This window comes from Oncorhynchus gorbuscha, linkage group LG24 (genome assembly GCF_021184085.1).
Source record: "Oncorhynchus gorbuscha isolate QuinsamMale2020 ecotype Even-year linkage group LG24, OgorEven_v1.0, whole genome shotgun sequence".
In the NCBI taxonomy this organism is placed as follows: domain Eukaryota; kingdom Metazoa; phylum Chordata; class Actinopteri; order Salmoniformes; family Salmonidae; genus Oncorhynchus; species Oncorhynchus gorbuscha.
This window is the reverse complement of record NC_060196.1, coordinates 16,240,419-16,256,443: the sequence shown is the minus strand read 5'-3', so window position 1 is coordinate 16,256,443 and position 16,025 is coordinate 16,240,419. Positions and strand designations below refer to the sequence as shown.

Here is a 16,025-nt window from a genome sequence, read left to right as displayed (position 1 = left end):
AAACTACAGTTTAGTTGTTTAGAGGGAACACACAACACTAGGTGTGGAGAAAAAAAAGGCACAGCACACCAACATCAAAACCTCATCCCAAATGTAAAGTATGGTGGAGGGAGCATCATAGCTTGGGGCTGCCTCAGGGCCTGGACCGCTTGCTATCATAGACAGAAAAAAATAATTCCTTCGTTTTTCAAGACATTTTGCAGGAGAATGTTCGGCTGTCTGTCCGCCAATTGAAGCTCAACAGAAGTTGTGTGATGCAACAGGACAACGACCCAAAACACAGAAGTAAATCAACAACAAAATGGCTTCAACCGAAGAAAATACGCCTTCTGGAGTGGCCCAGTCAGAGTCCTGACCTCAACCCAATTGAGATGCTGTGGCATGACCTCAAGAGAGCGGTTCACACCAGACCTCCCAAGAATGTTACTGAACTGAAACAGTTCTGTAAAGAGGAATGGTCCAAAATTCCTCCTGACTGTTTTGCAGGTCTGATCCGCAACTACAGAAAACATTTGGTTGAGGATATTGCTGCCAAAGGAGGGTCACAAGTTACTACATCCAAGGGTTCACATACTTTTTCCAACCTGCACTGTGAATGTTTACACGGTGTGTTCAATAAAGACATGAACATGTATAATTGTTTGCGTGTTAATAGTTTAAGCAGACTGTGTTTGTCTATTGCTGCGACATTTGATGACCAATTTATGCAGAAATCCAGGTATTTCCAAAGGGTTCACATGCTTTTTCTTACCACTGTCGTAGCATCTTTCCTTTCGACTTTGGAGAAAAAAAACCTCACAGAATGGACACCTGTAGACTCTTAATATTTGTCTGTTTTCGTCATTTCGATACTTATACGTATGACCTTCATTTTTTAGAACACCAAATGCAGTAATCTTTTTATATTATAAACAACATTATGTACAGTGTTTAATGTCTTAAAGAAGACAAGATTGTCAGGAACTGAAAACCCCCTAAAGTTGAATCCCAGAATGGCACCCCACTCCCTATATAGAGCACTACTTTTGACCGGAGCCCTATGGGCCCTGGTCTAACTTACAGCAGTTCACTATACAGGGGAAAAGGGTGCCATTTGGAGCACAGCCTAAAAAAAACAAAGGATAAGTCAAAGCCTACCAGAGGATCAGCTTCCAACTGTTGTCTTCTGTCAGAAGGAGTCCACATTAGACTTGAGATGCCTCCCTGGGGTGTTGCATGGTTTGGGTCGGCGTGCATTGTTGCCTGAGCTCGACGACTTGCTTAAATGCATTAACGGTACAGTATTGCGAGTGGATCCATACAGGCTAATGCTGTCCTCTTCTCCCATCATTGCACTGAGCGAAAAATAACGGGTCAGGCGTAAGATAGCCTAACTAGGAGCTTCCACCATTTTGCTTTCACTTGACAAGGCAATCAGTGCAGGTGAAGAAACAAGAGGACTTTGAGGCAAATTGAGATCAACGCTGCATCCCAAATGTCACCCTATTCCCAATATAGTGCACTACCTTTGACCAGAGCCATTTGGGAGGCATCCGGGGACACTTCCTACCTCTCCACCAGCTGTGTGTCGTTGCACGAGTCATCCTGCTCAGCAGAGGGCTCCAGAGAATCAGCTGATCTATGACATCGAACAAATTGCAACTGGCCATAAAGTTGGATAGAGGGCACACTTATGAAGTCGTTGTGGGCAAAAGAGGCAAATATGTGCCCTCTATCCAACTCTATGTAATTGGTGGACAATTAAAAGCCCTTCCGGTGTACTGGCTGTAAATACAACAGCGTATATATATATATATATCATAATAAACGGCTGTAACATATATTCATGTATTATACATTATGTTTATAGCCAGTTAACATAGAAATTGCATCGTGTCAATCAACAATCAGCAACTCTTTTCGCTCACGGAAGTTGTGCTTTTGCGTGCACTGGATGTAGGCTATAGCCGTTTCTCAACTGGCACCCTATTCCGCGCACTACTTTTGACCAGAGCCTTATGAGCCCTGGCTAAACGTATTACACTACATAGGGAATAGGGTGCATTTGGGATGCAGCTTATGCATGTAATTCACTGCAGCTTACAGAGCTAGTGGCTAGTATAGGGTTAACGCCTGCCTTTTACAACACTCCTATAGATCAGTGGCACACTGGAGAAAGCATTTTACGAAATGAAGAGAGAACAGACACCCGGCTGTGAATGGCATCAATTCTGAAATAGAGGCCTAATGAATTCATTTGCAACCCTGCTTAAAAACAAATAACACAGTAGCTGCCTTGTGGACCAACCGGCCTATAGATACCGTATGAGTCCCACAGACAAAATTAATTGACAGCTGTAAAATCCAAGAGTGTGCGAGAGATGGTGCTCGGCTGATGAGCATGCGGAGGATGGACCTAGTGTTCAATACTGCGCTGTTCCCATGGCGACCGCACCACGGAGTGGCTGATAGGCCGATAAAGAACTTGGAATAAAAATGTTCTCGAGGTGACAAGATATCTTCTCGTTTTATGTTCGACCAAGTCTGCAGCTGGTGTGTCATGTATCCCTCCCTTAAAACACACACACACACAGGTTGGGAATCTATTTTAACTAACGGTTTAGCATCTTGATAAAAAGCATCCCAGACGCAATGCTCTCAGTGAAGAACGAGAGCCTGCTCTTTCATGACATCTGTCCTCCTGCTTACAGCTCTTTTCTCAGTTGAAATCAAAATGGCCGCCGAGATTACAGCATCTACAAAGTCCAATAGTCCTGCTGAGTTTACGTTTCAAATCTCTCACAGGCAGGGTCCCTGTATGCTTTTGCGGAAACTTACGGTTCCCTGGTCTTGTTACCTGCCGGATGATGTCTTTACCACACTTTACCCCACCATAAAGTTGGATAGAGGACACACAAAATGTAATACTTTAAAATGGAGTTAGCCCTCAATGTTGCTGCCCATGAGCTCTCGTACATATCTATGGTAAAGGAGGGCATGGTCCCTTCATGAAAATCTCCACTGGGTTTGTATGCTCCAGGGTAAGGTGTGGACCTATCCTACCCAGGCCTCTTGTCTTGTCTATCCTCTGTTCCGTAATGCATTGTAATGGTCTATGGAGCATCTATCTGTCTGTGGTGTCTGTGTCTGTCTTTTTTAGTCGAGGCTAAGGGCCGAAAACACATTGGTTTTTATTTTTAACTAAAAAGCAGCATGTTCATCAACTTCCACTTTCTCCAACAGTTGCTGCATTTCCTCTTCAGTTGTGTGTGTTGGCTGACTGGTACGTCAAGGGGTTTCAAATGACAGGGTCTCTTCTGTTGGTGTGGCTGGAAACAAAATGGCCGACCCTTCTTTGGGGGGGGGGGTCCTGAGTGGTGAAAGGGGTTAGCAGAGGATGTCCGCCTTCACGTGCAGAATTTTGGAGAAGCCCGGTCTCTTCTTCAAGCCCTGGAGGGTAAAGAGGGGATGGATGGAGGGCTTAGACCACTACACTCATCTATGCAGATGAAAAGTCAACAACACTTCTTGAGTTTGTACACACACACACACACACACACACACACACACACACACACACACACACACACACACACACACACACACACACACACACACACACACACACACACACACACACACACACACACACACACACACACACACACACACACACACACACACACACACACACAGTAGAGGCCGTTGAACCCTCAAAAGGGTGTGTGTAAATGAGCGTGCCTCAATCTATTAGGGCCCGGTGACGATGCCAGCGTCGCGATACTCGTTAGTATCATGGCAAGGGAGCAAAACGCAAAGCGGCTTCAACGTCTTTAGGAAAATAGCTCTAATGTCGGGAACAAACATCAACACGTTGTCATTCCCGAGTCACATTTATTTATTTCCCAAAACTATTAGCACACTACATTTAACATACAGCGGACGAAAGAGTTCGGTCTGCTTTTTGCGTTTTCATATTCCACCATGGGAAAAATATTGCGACGTCAATAACGTCACAGCCCTTTTAAGAATGTGTGAACCGAAAATACACTTAAGAGTGTTTCTCCGGGAGAAGCGGTATTTAGATACAGAAAAGTAAGCATATAACTACATTTGTAGACGGTGCTGGTTCCTTATAGCGGTTTTCACTGACTGTACAGTACACACACACAACTCATAGGTTTCTCCCCCTCGAGGGTTTATGGAGTTTGACTAAATGTTTGCTCTGCTTCTCCCCCGTCTGGCTACAGCCATGACAAATGAACAGTGCTGAAATTACACACACACACTTTTAGCTCTCTGGAGTTAGTTACTTAACAGCTATGAGCAATCTAGCACAGCATCCCCCAGGGAGAAAGGGGCACCTTCCACACTGACTCACAGAAGGAGGGAAGGCTCACACGCCCACCCTATTCCCTATTTAGTACGCTACTTTGAACAGGGCCCATAGAGAAAAATGTAGACGAAGTCCGAGTGCGAATATCGACGCGCTCTTCCTCTTAACCTCCGAGTGGCGCCCGCCGTGGGCGTGCGGCCGCCCTCAACGCCCCGCTTCCTCCCTTCAGAAAGCAGCTGGGATTAATTCCATTTCCTCAGACGACCAGCTGAACTGGACTTCCTGGTTTGGAGTCGCGTACGGTTCAGTGTGGTCGAGTTGTAATAATAGACAACTCTCGCTCGCCCACCGAACCACCGCTAAAGGATGCTACAGACTTAGTCATATACATTACGTGTATACTGTGGGCAGGAGAGAACCCAAAGACAGGAAATTGTTTGGACCGGCATAGTTAGGAGAACTGATCCAGAGTACGTTTTAATAGTATTCCCCCCTTATTAAGTGTATTACACCCCCTTTTTAAAAATGATCTAAGATGATTTTTAAATGCAATTCTTTTTAAGAGCATTTGGGATTCATTGGGACGTGGTCTCTGAAATGGAAGTTAAAAGCTCCGTTCTAATTACCTGCAGCTTGTTCACCATCTCGTCAAACAGCTTCCGAGCCTCAGGGCTGCTGGGGTCCTCGAAGTAGTCCTCCACCCCGATCTGCACCACCATGGACTTCAGGTTACGACACACACCTGGAGGGGCGAGACTGTGTTTTTACAACCCTCACACGGAAGCTGCAGACTCGCCACCCAATTCCAAATAGAACCCCCTCGACCCTACGCCCCCGGCCACTTGTGTAGATCTGAAATGATTGGCTGGATGAGAAAAGTGCAGGCCTGGGTTCAAAAAGGGTGCTTACGCAACACTTTGAGCCGTTGCTTGGGCAATGGAAAACAAAAAAAATAGGCAGGGATTTCACTTTTGGGATTGTTCTATTGGTTCCTTTGTGAAAATAAAGCACATATTTACTTGAACCTGGGTCTGGTGTAGGATGTACTCACTGTTGAAGTACAGCAGTGTCTTGGGGGTGGAGGTGAGGACCAGCATCTCTCGAACCTCCAGACCCTCCCAGTAGTGTTCTATGTAGTGCACTATGCAGTGTAGTCGGGTGTACTCACTGTTGAAGTGAAGCAGGGCCTTAGGGGTGACCGGGGTGGAGGTGAGGACCAGCATCTCCAGGCCCTTCAGACCCTCCCTGCACACCTCAGCTGCCACTTCCTGGTTGACCTCACTCACATGGTCCAGCTCCAACACCTGCAAACGCATGCAGTTCCTCGCTGCAGGGGGGGGGAAAGAGGGAGGAGGAGAGAAGGAGGTTGAGATTCCTTTGATACCAACAGCTTAGTCGGTAGTATGGAAGTAAGTAGCATTGACCGCACCAGAACAGCCCATAGGGCAGGGGAATATCTTCCGTTTCTGTAGCGTGAGGCAGCTAGAAGCACAAGTACCCCCCCCCCCCCCAGACAGGAAAATGGATTAAAACAAAGTGTGCTCACCCATCATCAAACAACACCCCACAATGACAAAGTGAAAACATGTTTTAAGAAATGTTTGCAATTTTGTTGAAAATGAAATAAATCTCATTTACGTAAGTATTCACACCCCTGAGTCGATGCATGTTAGAATCACCTTTGGCAGCGATTATAGTGTTTCTGGGTAAGTCTAAGAGCTCTGCACAAAAGGATTGTGCAATATTTCCACTTTAAAAATAAAAAATTCAAGCTCTGTCAAGTTGGTTGTTGATCATTGCTAGACAGCCATTTTCAAAGTCTTGCCATAGATTTTCATGCCAATTTAAGTCAAAACTGTAACTAGGCCACTCAGGAACATTCAATGTCTTCTTGGTATGCTACTCCAGTGTATATTTGGCCTCGTGTTTTAGGTTATTGTCCTGCTGAAAGGTGAATTTATCTCCCAGTGTCTGTGAAAAAGTAGACACAGGTTTTCCTCTAGGATTTTGCCTGTGCTTAGCTCTATTCCATTTATTTTTAGAAAAACAATTACTAAAAAACTTGACGATGACAAGCATACCCATAACATGGTGTAGCCACCACCATGCTTGAAAATATGAAGAGTGGTACTCAGTGATGTGTTGGATTTGCCCCAAACATAACACTTTAGATTCAGGACAAAGTTAATTTCTTTGCCGCCGTTTCACTTCAGTGCCTTATTGCAAACAGGACACATGTTTTGGAATATTTTTAAATTCTGTACAGGCTTCCTTTTCACTATGTTAATTAGATTAGTATTGTGTGGTAATTGCAATGTTATTGATCCATCCTCACTTTTCTCCTATGACAGCCATTAAAAGTGTTTTAAAATCACCATTGGCCTCATGGTGAAATCCCTGAGTGGTTTCCTTCCTCTCCGGCAACTAAGTTAGGAAGGACACCTATATCTTTGTAGTGACTGGGTGTATTGAAACGCCATCCAAAGTGTAATTAATAACTTCACCATGCTCAAAGGGATATTCAATGTCTTTTTTTATCTACCAATAGGTTCCCTTCTTTGTGAGGCATTGGAAAACCTCCCTGGTTCTGCAGTAGATTCTACACTATATATACACAAAAGTATGTAGACACCACTTCAAATTAGTGGATTTGGCTATTTCAGCCACACCCGTTCCTGACAGGTGTATAAAATCGAGCACACAGCCTCCATAGACAAACATTAGGAGTAGAATTGCCCGTAGTTAAGAGCTCAGTGACTTTCAACGTGGCACAGTGATAGGAAGCCCTGCTAGAGCTGCCCCGGTCAACTTTAAGTGCTTGTTATTGTGAAGTGGAAACATCTAGGAGCAACAATGACTCAGGCGCTAAGTGGTAGGCCACACAAGCTCACAGAATGGGACCGCCGACTCATCGAGCTTCATGAAATGGGTTTCCATGGCCCAGCAGCTGCACATAAGCATAAGATCACCATGCGCCAAGCGTCAGATGTTGGTCCGAAGGACTAATCTGGGTTTGGCGGATGCCAGGAGAATGTTACCTGCCCCAACACATAATGCCAACTGTAAAGTTTGGTGGAGGAGGAATAATGGTCTGGGGCTGTTTTTCTTGGTTCAGGTGAGGCCCCTTAGTTCCAGTGAAGGGAAATCTTAACACTATAGCATACAATGACATTCTAGACGATTCTGTGCTTCCAACTTTGTGGCGACAGTTTGGGGAAGGCCCTTTCCTGTTTCAGCATGACAATGCCCCCCGGGCACAAAGAGAGGTCCATACAGAAATGGTTTGTAGAGATTGGTGTGGAGGAACTTGACTGGCCTGTAAAGAGTCCTGACCTCAACCCCATCAAACACCTTTGGGATGAATTGTAATGCCCAAAATCAGTGCTTGACCTCACCATTGCTCGTGCCTGAATGGAAGCAAGTCCCCGGAGCAATGCTCCAACATCTAGTGGAAAGCCTTCTCAGGAGAGTGGAGGCTGTTTTAGTTGCAAACGGGGGACCAACTACATGGGTTTGGAATGAGATGTTTGAGGAGCAGGTGTCCACATACTTTTGGTCATGTAGTGTATGTTTGAAATTCACTGCTCGACTTGAGGGACCTTACAGGTACGTGTACAGATATGATAAACACTACCATTGCACACAGAGTGAGTCCATGCAACTTATTGTGACTTGCTAAGCAAATTTTGACTCCTGAACTTAATTAGGCTTTCCAATAAAAAAAAAAGAGGTTGAATACCTTTTCATCTTTACATTTTTAATTAATTAGTAAGCATTTCTAAAAACACAAAACATAATTCCACTTTGACATTACGAGGTATTGTATGTAGGCCAATGAGCCAAAATCTAAATGTATAAAATGTTCAATTCAGGTTGTAACACAACAAAGTGTGGAAAAAGTCAAACTTTTTGACGGCACTGTAGGGCTCTGGCCAAGAGTAGTGCACTATATAGGAAATAGGGTGCCCTTTGAGAGGCACTCAATGTCCTTTCCTATTGCCACCCCTCATCCTCACTCAGCCCATGTTTGTTTATTTTACAAATGTTAATTTCACCTTTATTTAACCAGGGAGGCCAGTTGAGAACAAGTTCTCATTTACAACTGCGACCTGGCCGAGATAAAGCAAAGCAGTGTGACAAAAAACAACAACGCAGAGTTACATGGAATAAACAAAAGTACAGTCAATAACACAATATAAAAAATATATGTACTGTGTGCAAATGTAGAAGAGTAGAGAGGTAAGACAAATAGGCCATAGAGGCGAAATCATTACAATTTAGCATTAACACTGGAGTGATAGATGTGCAGATGATGATGTGCAAGTAGAGATACTGGGGTGCAAAAGAGCAAGAGGATAAATAACAATATGGGGATGTACTGATCGTCAGACCACCAAAACAACTGTTTCTCATCTAGCCACAAAAGTCATTTCCTCCCTAGCTGGGTTACATTTCTCCTTCTGACTGGGAGGGTATTTGCAGTCGCACGCATCCCGCTTCCCATGTGTGTGGACGGGCCAGAAATAAATTAGAATATTTTGTTCCTCAGAAGAAGAAAAAAAGGGGGGAAAAAAATCTCAAATGTGACAAATAACCCCTTAAAGTACAAAGTTCTATCCATCAAAAAAAAGTCCCTCCAGGATTCCGCAATCGCATAATTCAATGCAAAATCTACCAATCAGCGTATATTATGCGAGAGCTCACAATTTTGACCAAATCCCGCACTTCTAAAGCATAAAATGGGTCCAATCAAAAGCGGGTTAGTAATTTTGACTAATTACTGCACTAATTATGGCCCAATCCTACCACACGTCAACGGAGTTTCCCCCCCTAGCCTGTCAGCGTATTCACGTGAGAAGATCATGGGTGATTGTTGATGGCTTGACAGGCAGTACAACGAACAGAAATCTCATTTGCCAACCAAAAATAACAGCTAACGACCGTGCGAAACTATTTCTAAATGTTTTTGGAAACTAGAGAAAGTCGACAATCAACAGTCACTTCAAATCAGCAAAGCATATGAGAATGTCAGAATAGTTCCCACAGCAAAGTGGTAGCAGGGAAGACCGTGGCAATCGCTGACAGTAGTATGAATCAAGGTGAGTGGCGTTTTACTCCGCTAACCTTGGCTTCAGTAAGGTGGTCTGCTCTCCGCCAGTCTGTCTATGGAGACGCTGCTCAAAGAGCTGAGTGTAATTTGCCAGCTTTGCCGTTTTAAACTCTCTGTAAAACATAATACGGATCACGAAAGCACAATCTTTCTGGATTTTTTTTTTTTTTTTAGAAATGGAACAGTACATTTCAACCACGATATTCTATTTCTATGTTTTCTGTTGTTTGTCTCCCTTACGACCCTTTCAGGAAAAAAACATCAAGAATTTTGAAGACAACTTATTAGAAAGAAATATTGATCCTCAAATTGAAAGCGATTGATCAGCTTTGAATCCATGGGGGGGTTGAGAGAGAGAGAGAGAGTGAGTTGGAATGAGAGGTGCATCTTGTGTTGATAGCAAGCCCCAAGCCTGATGGATTGGAGAGGTGTGAGTTACTGATGCGAGTGGATTATGACAGAGCTGTTTGTTCAGGAAAATAAACTAAACTAAGCACTTTAGATGTTTCTAATTGTTTTTGGATGATGTACTCTGCTTTTTATTGCTTTATATGAAATTTAGCGTGAAGAAGAAGAAAAAAAACATCGCAAAATGTATCGCAGAATTTCAGAAAAGCTGCCGCAAAATCAAGCATTTTTGGCCGCAGAAATCGCAACAAAAACAGGCGAAAACCTGGGACTGAACAAAGACCTCTGATACAAAGCACTTCAATCCAAATGGTTTATTTTTTTTTCTGAAAGAATAGTCCCTATATCAGTTTATTTATTAAATCATGAGATATTTATCCAAATGAATTTCCTCACCCAACGAGGCTAGTCCCTGAATGCCACATCCTGCCCCGCCCACGCCCAGGGCTCTGAGGTGCGGCCAGCATCGGCCAATGGTCTGCAGGCATCGGTTGCTGAAGCGAGCCGGTTGTTGGCTGGAGGAGAAAGAGAGAGGTACGTTACAATATATGTGTTAAGAGTATTCATAAAATAAAATGTGTAGCCTCTCACCATGGATGTAGTGGTGCCACCTGGAGGGAGATGATGTCTCTACAGCCGGCTCCTAGAGCCCAGATCACCTCCTGTCCTACAGGGTCTGTGGCACTCCTAGAACAAAAAACACCAATTCACTGTACTTCATGGTATATCAATCTAGACACACATTCATAATATATATCAGGGGTCTCAAACTCATGGCACGCGGGCCAAACGTGGCCCGTCTACTGCTTTAATGTGGCAGATTAAATGCTACTGTACTTACAGTATATTCTGTAATACCACAGTGGAATACTATATAGTATAGTATCCATACTGTAGTGGATTATATTGTATAGAGTGTGAGCACCCCGTGGTGGTAGTACCTGTAAAGACAGGTGGGTTGTTTAGCAACAAAGCCGATGCATGCACAATCGTGGAGCAAAACAGGCGGGGGTTGGCTTAGAATCAAAGGATTGTTGACAGAATAACCAGAATAATGTCATAGATCGATTGAGTCATTTATTTTATCTAGTCAACGTTGGTAAAATTCTTCAATCTCTGCTTCTCTTGCGCAGCAAAGATGTTTAGGAGATGCAGGATTTTCTGTGCAAATTTCCTAATAACAGTTTGACCGGAAAATGTAAAAAAGGTGTGAATACTACCCAACATGTTTCTGATAAGATTTCAGTTTAACTTCATGATGCTGATAAAGATAGCACCTATAGATGGTCACGAACTGTCTATATGTGTACAGCGCCTCGCAATCATCCTCTACACCAAATCCTTCCTGAACATTAGGCTATTGTTCTGGTCCTCCCTTCTATTGATTTTCCAACTCCTTTTTGCAGCTTTTTTCTTATAGAATTAAACTCCGACATTGTTCTTTTTGACCCAGTGGGTCGAAGTGAACTTCTTCTACCCAAGTACTTATTTGCACTGGCAAATAAACCGCTTCAGAAAGTATTAGAAAACATGAATATAAACTAAACTTATCTGCAGATGATCTCCTGATATACCTGACCAATACTTATTGCAAAAAAATATTTTCTGAATACTCTCAAATCTCAGGATATAAAATTAACGTGAGAAAACTAAATAAATGCAATAAGTGTTTTTTTTTGTTTTTTTAACTCATGATTTACAGCAGGACCACAAAAAAATATTAAATACTTGGGAATAAACCTCTTCAAAAAGGTTTTGCATTTATTTTTGTAATACTAATTCATAGAATAAAAAAAGGAACGTTTGACATCTTCCTACTTTACGTCTTGAGGGTTGTTTTAACCGTCAAGACTTGGAATTGTATCAAATCGCCACCCAAGTCTTTTACTTGCTTCAAATTCACTAAAGAGGAACAACAGGTAACTACTGTATATTTTAACGTGTCTATTTTCAAAGGGGAAAGTTAAGCACATGAATAACTTCATTGTTAAGAACACGAGAACAACGTGGAAGAAAATGAAATATAATTCTACAAAAAAAATAAAAAAACCTTGTGGAACAATCCTCGGATTAGCTTTTCAGAATTCACCGATGAATCGGTCCACGTGGAAAACTTCAAAGGCATAGAAACCGTAGATGACTTGGTAATAGGAAATACATTCATCTCCATGACAGCTTTAAAAAGCTATTTTGGATCGGTCAAACGTAGATATTTTCAAATACAATGCAACTTAAAAGTTGTCTATTACAAAATGTCGATTTGAAATCTTTTGGATATCAGAACAATCTTGAGGGAATCCCATTTGAGTCAGAAAATGATATTCATATGATAGGTAAGATATATAAAACCTTGCAGAGAGCCTATCCAACTGACAATCTCTTTTGAAAAATATGAACTATTGGAACAAGACTTAAAAGAACTGATATTGGTACAAGATGGAGGGAATGTTGGAACACAACTAACGCGACTACAGTTAACAAAAAAATGTACATTTAATTCAGTATAAAATCATGTATACAATGTATTATACAAGAGACAAAATCCTAACTCTACAGAACAATCTAAAAGTCATGTCTGAAGTGTCAAACTAATAATGACTCCATAATTCATGCCTTCTGGGATTGTTATAAAGTCCAAAAGTTATGGCGGCGTTAGAAGGTTGAAGTAGTACAACGTAAATGTACTTTTAAAATCGGTCTGTCTGCATAGTTCAAGACGTGGCATATGAGGGTGCCTTGAGAGAGCCGATGGGTTGAACGATGCTTTTGTGTACTAAAAAAAAGGTCTGCAGCATTGAAGGTCCCCAAGAACACAGTGGCCTCCATCATTCTTAAATGGAAGAAGTTTGGAACCACCAAGACTCTTCCTAGAGCTGGCCGCCCGGCCAAACTGAGCAATCGGAGGAGAAGGGTCTTGGTCAGGGAGGTGACCGAGAACCCAATTGCCACTCTGACAGAGCTCCAGAGTTCCTCTGTGGGGATCGGAGAACCTTCCAGAAGGACAACCTTCTCTGCAGCACTCCACCAATCAGGCCTTTATGGTAGAGCGGCCAGACGGAAGCCACTCCTCAGTAAAAGGCACATGACAGCCCACTTGGAGTTTGCCAAAAGGTACCTAAAGGACTCTCAGACCATGAGAAACCAGATTCTCTGGAGAGACCTAAAAATAGCTGTGCAGCGACGCTCCCCCATCCAACCTGACAGGGCTTGAGAGGTTTTGAAGAGAAGCGAGAATCAGTTTTTCCTTTGTCATTATGGGTTATTGCGTGTAGATTGATGAGGGGAAAAAAAAACAATTTAATCAATTTTAGAATGCTGTAACAAAATGTGGAAAAAGTCAAGGGGTCTGAATACTTTCCGAATCCACTATACTGAATGAACACTTAATTTAATATAATACATAAATAAAATCTATTTAGTCTCACATAAATAATGAAACGTTCAATAATGCAAAAACACAGTGTTGGAGAAGAAAGTAAAAGTGCAATATGTGCCATGTTTAAGTTCCTTGCTCAGAACATGAGAACATATGAAAGCTGGTGGTTCCTTTTAACATGAGTCTTCAATATTCCCAGTTCAGAAGTTTTAGGTTGTATTTATAGGAATTATGACGAGTCGACTATTTCTCTCTATACCATTTGTATTTCATGTACCTCTGACTATTGGATGTTCTTATAGACACTTTAGTATTGCCAGCCTAATTTCGGGAGTTGATAGGCTTGAAGTCATAAACGGAGCTGTGCTTCAAGCATTGCTAAGAGCTGTAAAGTGCTGTTTGAATGAATGGTTACGAGCGTGCTGCTGCCTACCACTGCTCAGTCTGACTGCTCTATCAAATCATAGACTTAAATATAATAAACAAACAAACACGAGCCTTTGGTCATTAATATGGTCGAATCCGGAAACTATCGTTTTGAAAACAAAACGTTTATTCTTTCAGTGAAATACGGAACCGTTCCATATTTTATCTAGTCTCAATATCTAAATATCGAAGTCTAAATATTGCTGTTACATGTCACACCCTTCAATGTTACGTCATAATTATGTAAAAATCGGGCAAATGAATTACAGTCTTTGTTAGGAAGAAATGGTCTTCACACAGCTCGCAACGAGCCAGGCGGCCCAAACTGCTGCATATACCCTGACTCTGCTTACACAGAACGCAAGAGAAGTGACAGAATTTCCCTAGTTAATATCGCCTGCTAACATACCTTTCTTTGAACTAAATAGCCAGATTGATTGTGTATTGATTTGAAGGAAGGTGATGTTTATGGTTTGGTATATTTGTGCAACGATTGTGCTTTTTTTCCCCGCAAATGTGCTTTTGTTAAATCATCACCCGTTTGGCGAAGTTGAAGTAGGCTGTGATTCGATGATAAATTAACAGGCACCGCTTCGATTATATGCAACGCAGGACAAGCTAGATATACTAGTAATATCATCAACCACGTTTAGTTAACTAGTGACTATGTGAAGATTGTTTTTAATAAGATAAGTTTAATACTAGCTAGCAACTTACCTTGGCTCCTTTCAGCCACAAGGTCCTTTTGACGCTGCACTCGCGTAACCGGTGGTCAGCCTGCCACAGTCTCCTCGTGGAGTGCAATGTAATCGGCCATAATCGGCATCCAAAAAGGCTGATTACCAACTGTTATGAAAACTTGAAAATCGACCCTAATTAACCGGCCAATACCGGTTTAAAATCGGTCAACCTCTAATGCACACTGTACTGTATTGTGTGTGATCGCCCCCTGGTGGTAGTACCTGTATGTGACGGCCTGCAGGGCTCGGCAGTAGCAGCTGGCGAGCCACAGGGAGCGGTCAGTTAGCAGGTTGGGACAATGAGACACCTTGAGGATCAATAGGTTCCCTCCTGTAGCCTTCAGCAAGGACTCCAGACCCTCTTCCAGACAACCCCTGGGAGGGAGTGAGGGAGGGAGGCAGGCAGAAACAGACATACAAAAAACAAGTTAATATATTTTTTTTTACTGAATAACCAATTACTCCGTACAGACGGAGTATTGTCCTGGAGTTGAACAAGGCACTGCAGCAATGTATGCATCTGGAGTTGTCTGTCTAAGCAGTAGAATGTTAATAATGCATGGCATTACGCCGTTCTGACCAAGAGAGTCAAGACAAATGTTGTACTAAAATGTGTTCAATCTGTTTGTGCAAATCATAATAAAATAGAATAAAAGCCATTTTGTATTTATAAGGATAAGAGGGATAAGCGAGCAAGCATGCAAATGCAGTGTGCACACGCTCATACACAAGCACGCCCACGGCCTTGACTCAGTGTATTCTCAACCGGCGACAGTATATAGACTAGGAAGGAGAGATGGGGGGGGAGAGAGAGACAGAAGGGAGAGATAGATGGGGGAGAGAGAGACAGAAGGGAGAGATGGGGGGAGAGAGAGATGGGGGGAGAGAGAGACAGAAGGGGGAGAGAGAGACAGAAGGGGGAGAGAGAGACAGAAGGGAGAGATGGGGGGAGAGAGATGGGGGGAGAGAGAGACAGAATGGAGAGATGGGGGGGGAGACAGAAGGGAGAGATGGGGGGAGAGACAGAAGGGAGAGATGGGGGAGAGAGACAGAAGGGAGAGATGGGGGGGGAGAGACAGAAGGGAGAGATGGGGGGAGAGACAGAAGGGAGAGATGGGGAGAGAGACAGAAGGGAGAGATGGGGGAGAGACAGAAGGGAGAGATGGGGGAGAGAGACAGAAGGGAGAGATGGGGGAGAGAGACAGAAGGGAGAGAGAGACAGAAGGGAGAGAGGACAGAAGGGAGAGAGAGACAGAAGGATGAGAGAGAGACAGAAGGGAGAGATGGGGGAGAGAGACAGAAGGGAGAGATGGGGGAGAGAGACAGAAGGGAGAGATGGGGGAGAGACAGAAGGGAGAGATGGGGGAGAGAGACAGAAGGGAGAGATGGGGGAGAGAGAAGGGAGAGATGGGAGGAGAGAGAGAAGGGAGAGATGGGAGAGAGAGACGGGAGAGATGGGGGAGAGAGAGACGGGAGAGATGGGGGGAGAGAGAGACGGGAGAGATGGGGGAGAGAGAGAGAGAGAGAGAGACGGGGGAGGAGAGAGAGACGGGAGAGAGAGATGGGGAGAGAGACGGGAGAGAGAGATGGGGGAGAGAGAGACGGGAGAGATGGGGGAGAGAGAGAGAAGGGAGAGATGGGGGAGAGAGA

At 43.4% G+C, this 16,025-nt stretch overlaps 1 protein-coding gene across 1 annotated transcript in view; it reads right to left on the bottom strand.

The window, feature by feature from the left end:
* Positions 1 to 685: 685 nt before the first annotated feature.
* Positions 686 to 16,025, bottom strand: part of LOC124012026 (F-box only protein 41-like) — a 91,057-nt gene continuing 75,717 nt past the window's right edge. The window contains exons 9-14 of the mRNA XM_046325372.1: positions 14,598 to 14,750; positions 10,425 to 10,520; positions 10,230 to 10,348; positions 5,484 to 5,642; positions 4,942 to 5,057; positions 686 to 3,429 (exon numbers count right to left, since the gene is read on the bottom strand). Of these exons, the coding sequence (XP_046181328.1) occupies positions 3,367 to 3,429; positions 4,942 to 5,057; positions 5,484 to 5,642; positions 10,230 to 10,348; positions 10,425 to 10,520; positions 14,598 to 14,750 (706 nt within the window). The 3' untranslated portion in view covers positions 686 to 3,366. The remainder of the gene's footprint in view (positions 3,430 to 4,941; positions 5,058 to 5,483; positions 5,643 to 10,229; positions 10,349 to 10,424; positions 10,521 to 14,597; positions 14,751 to 16,025) is intronic.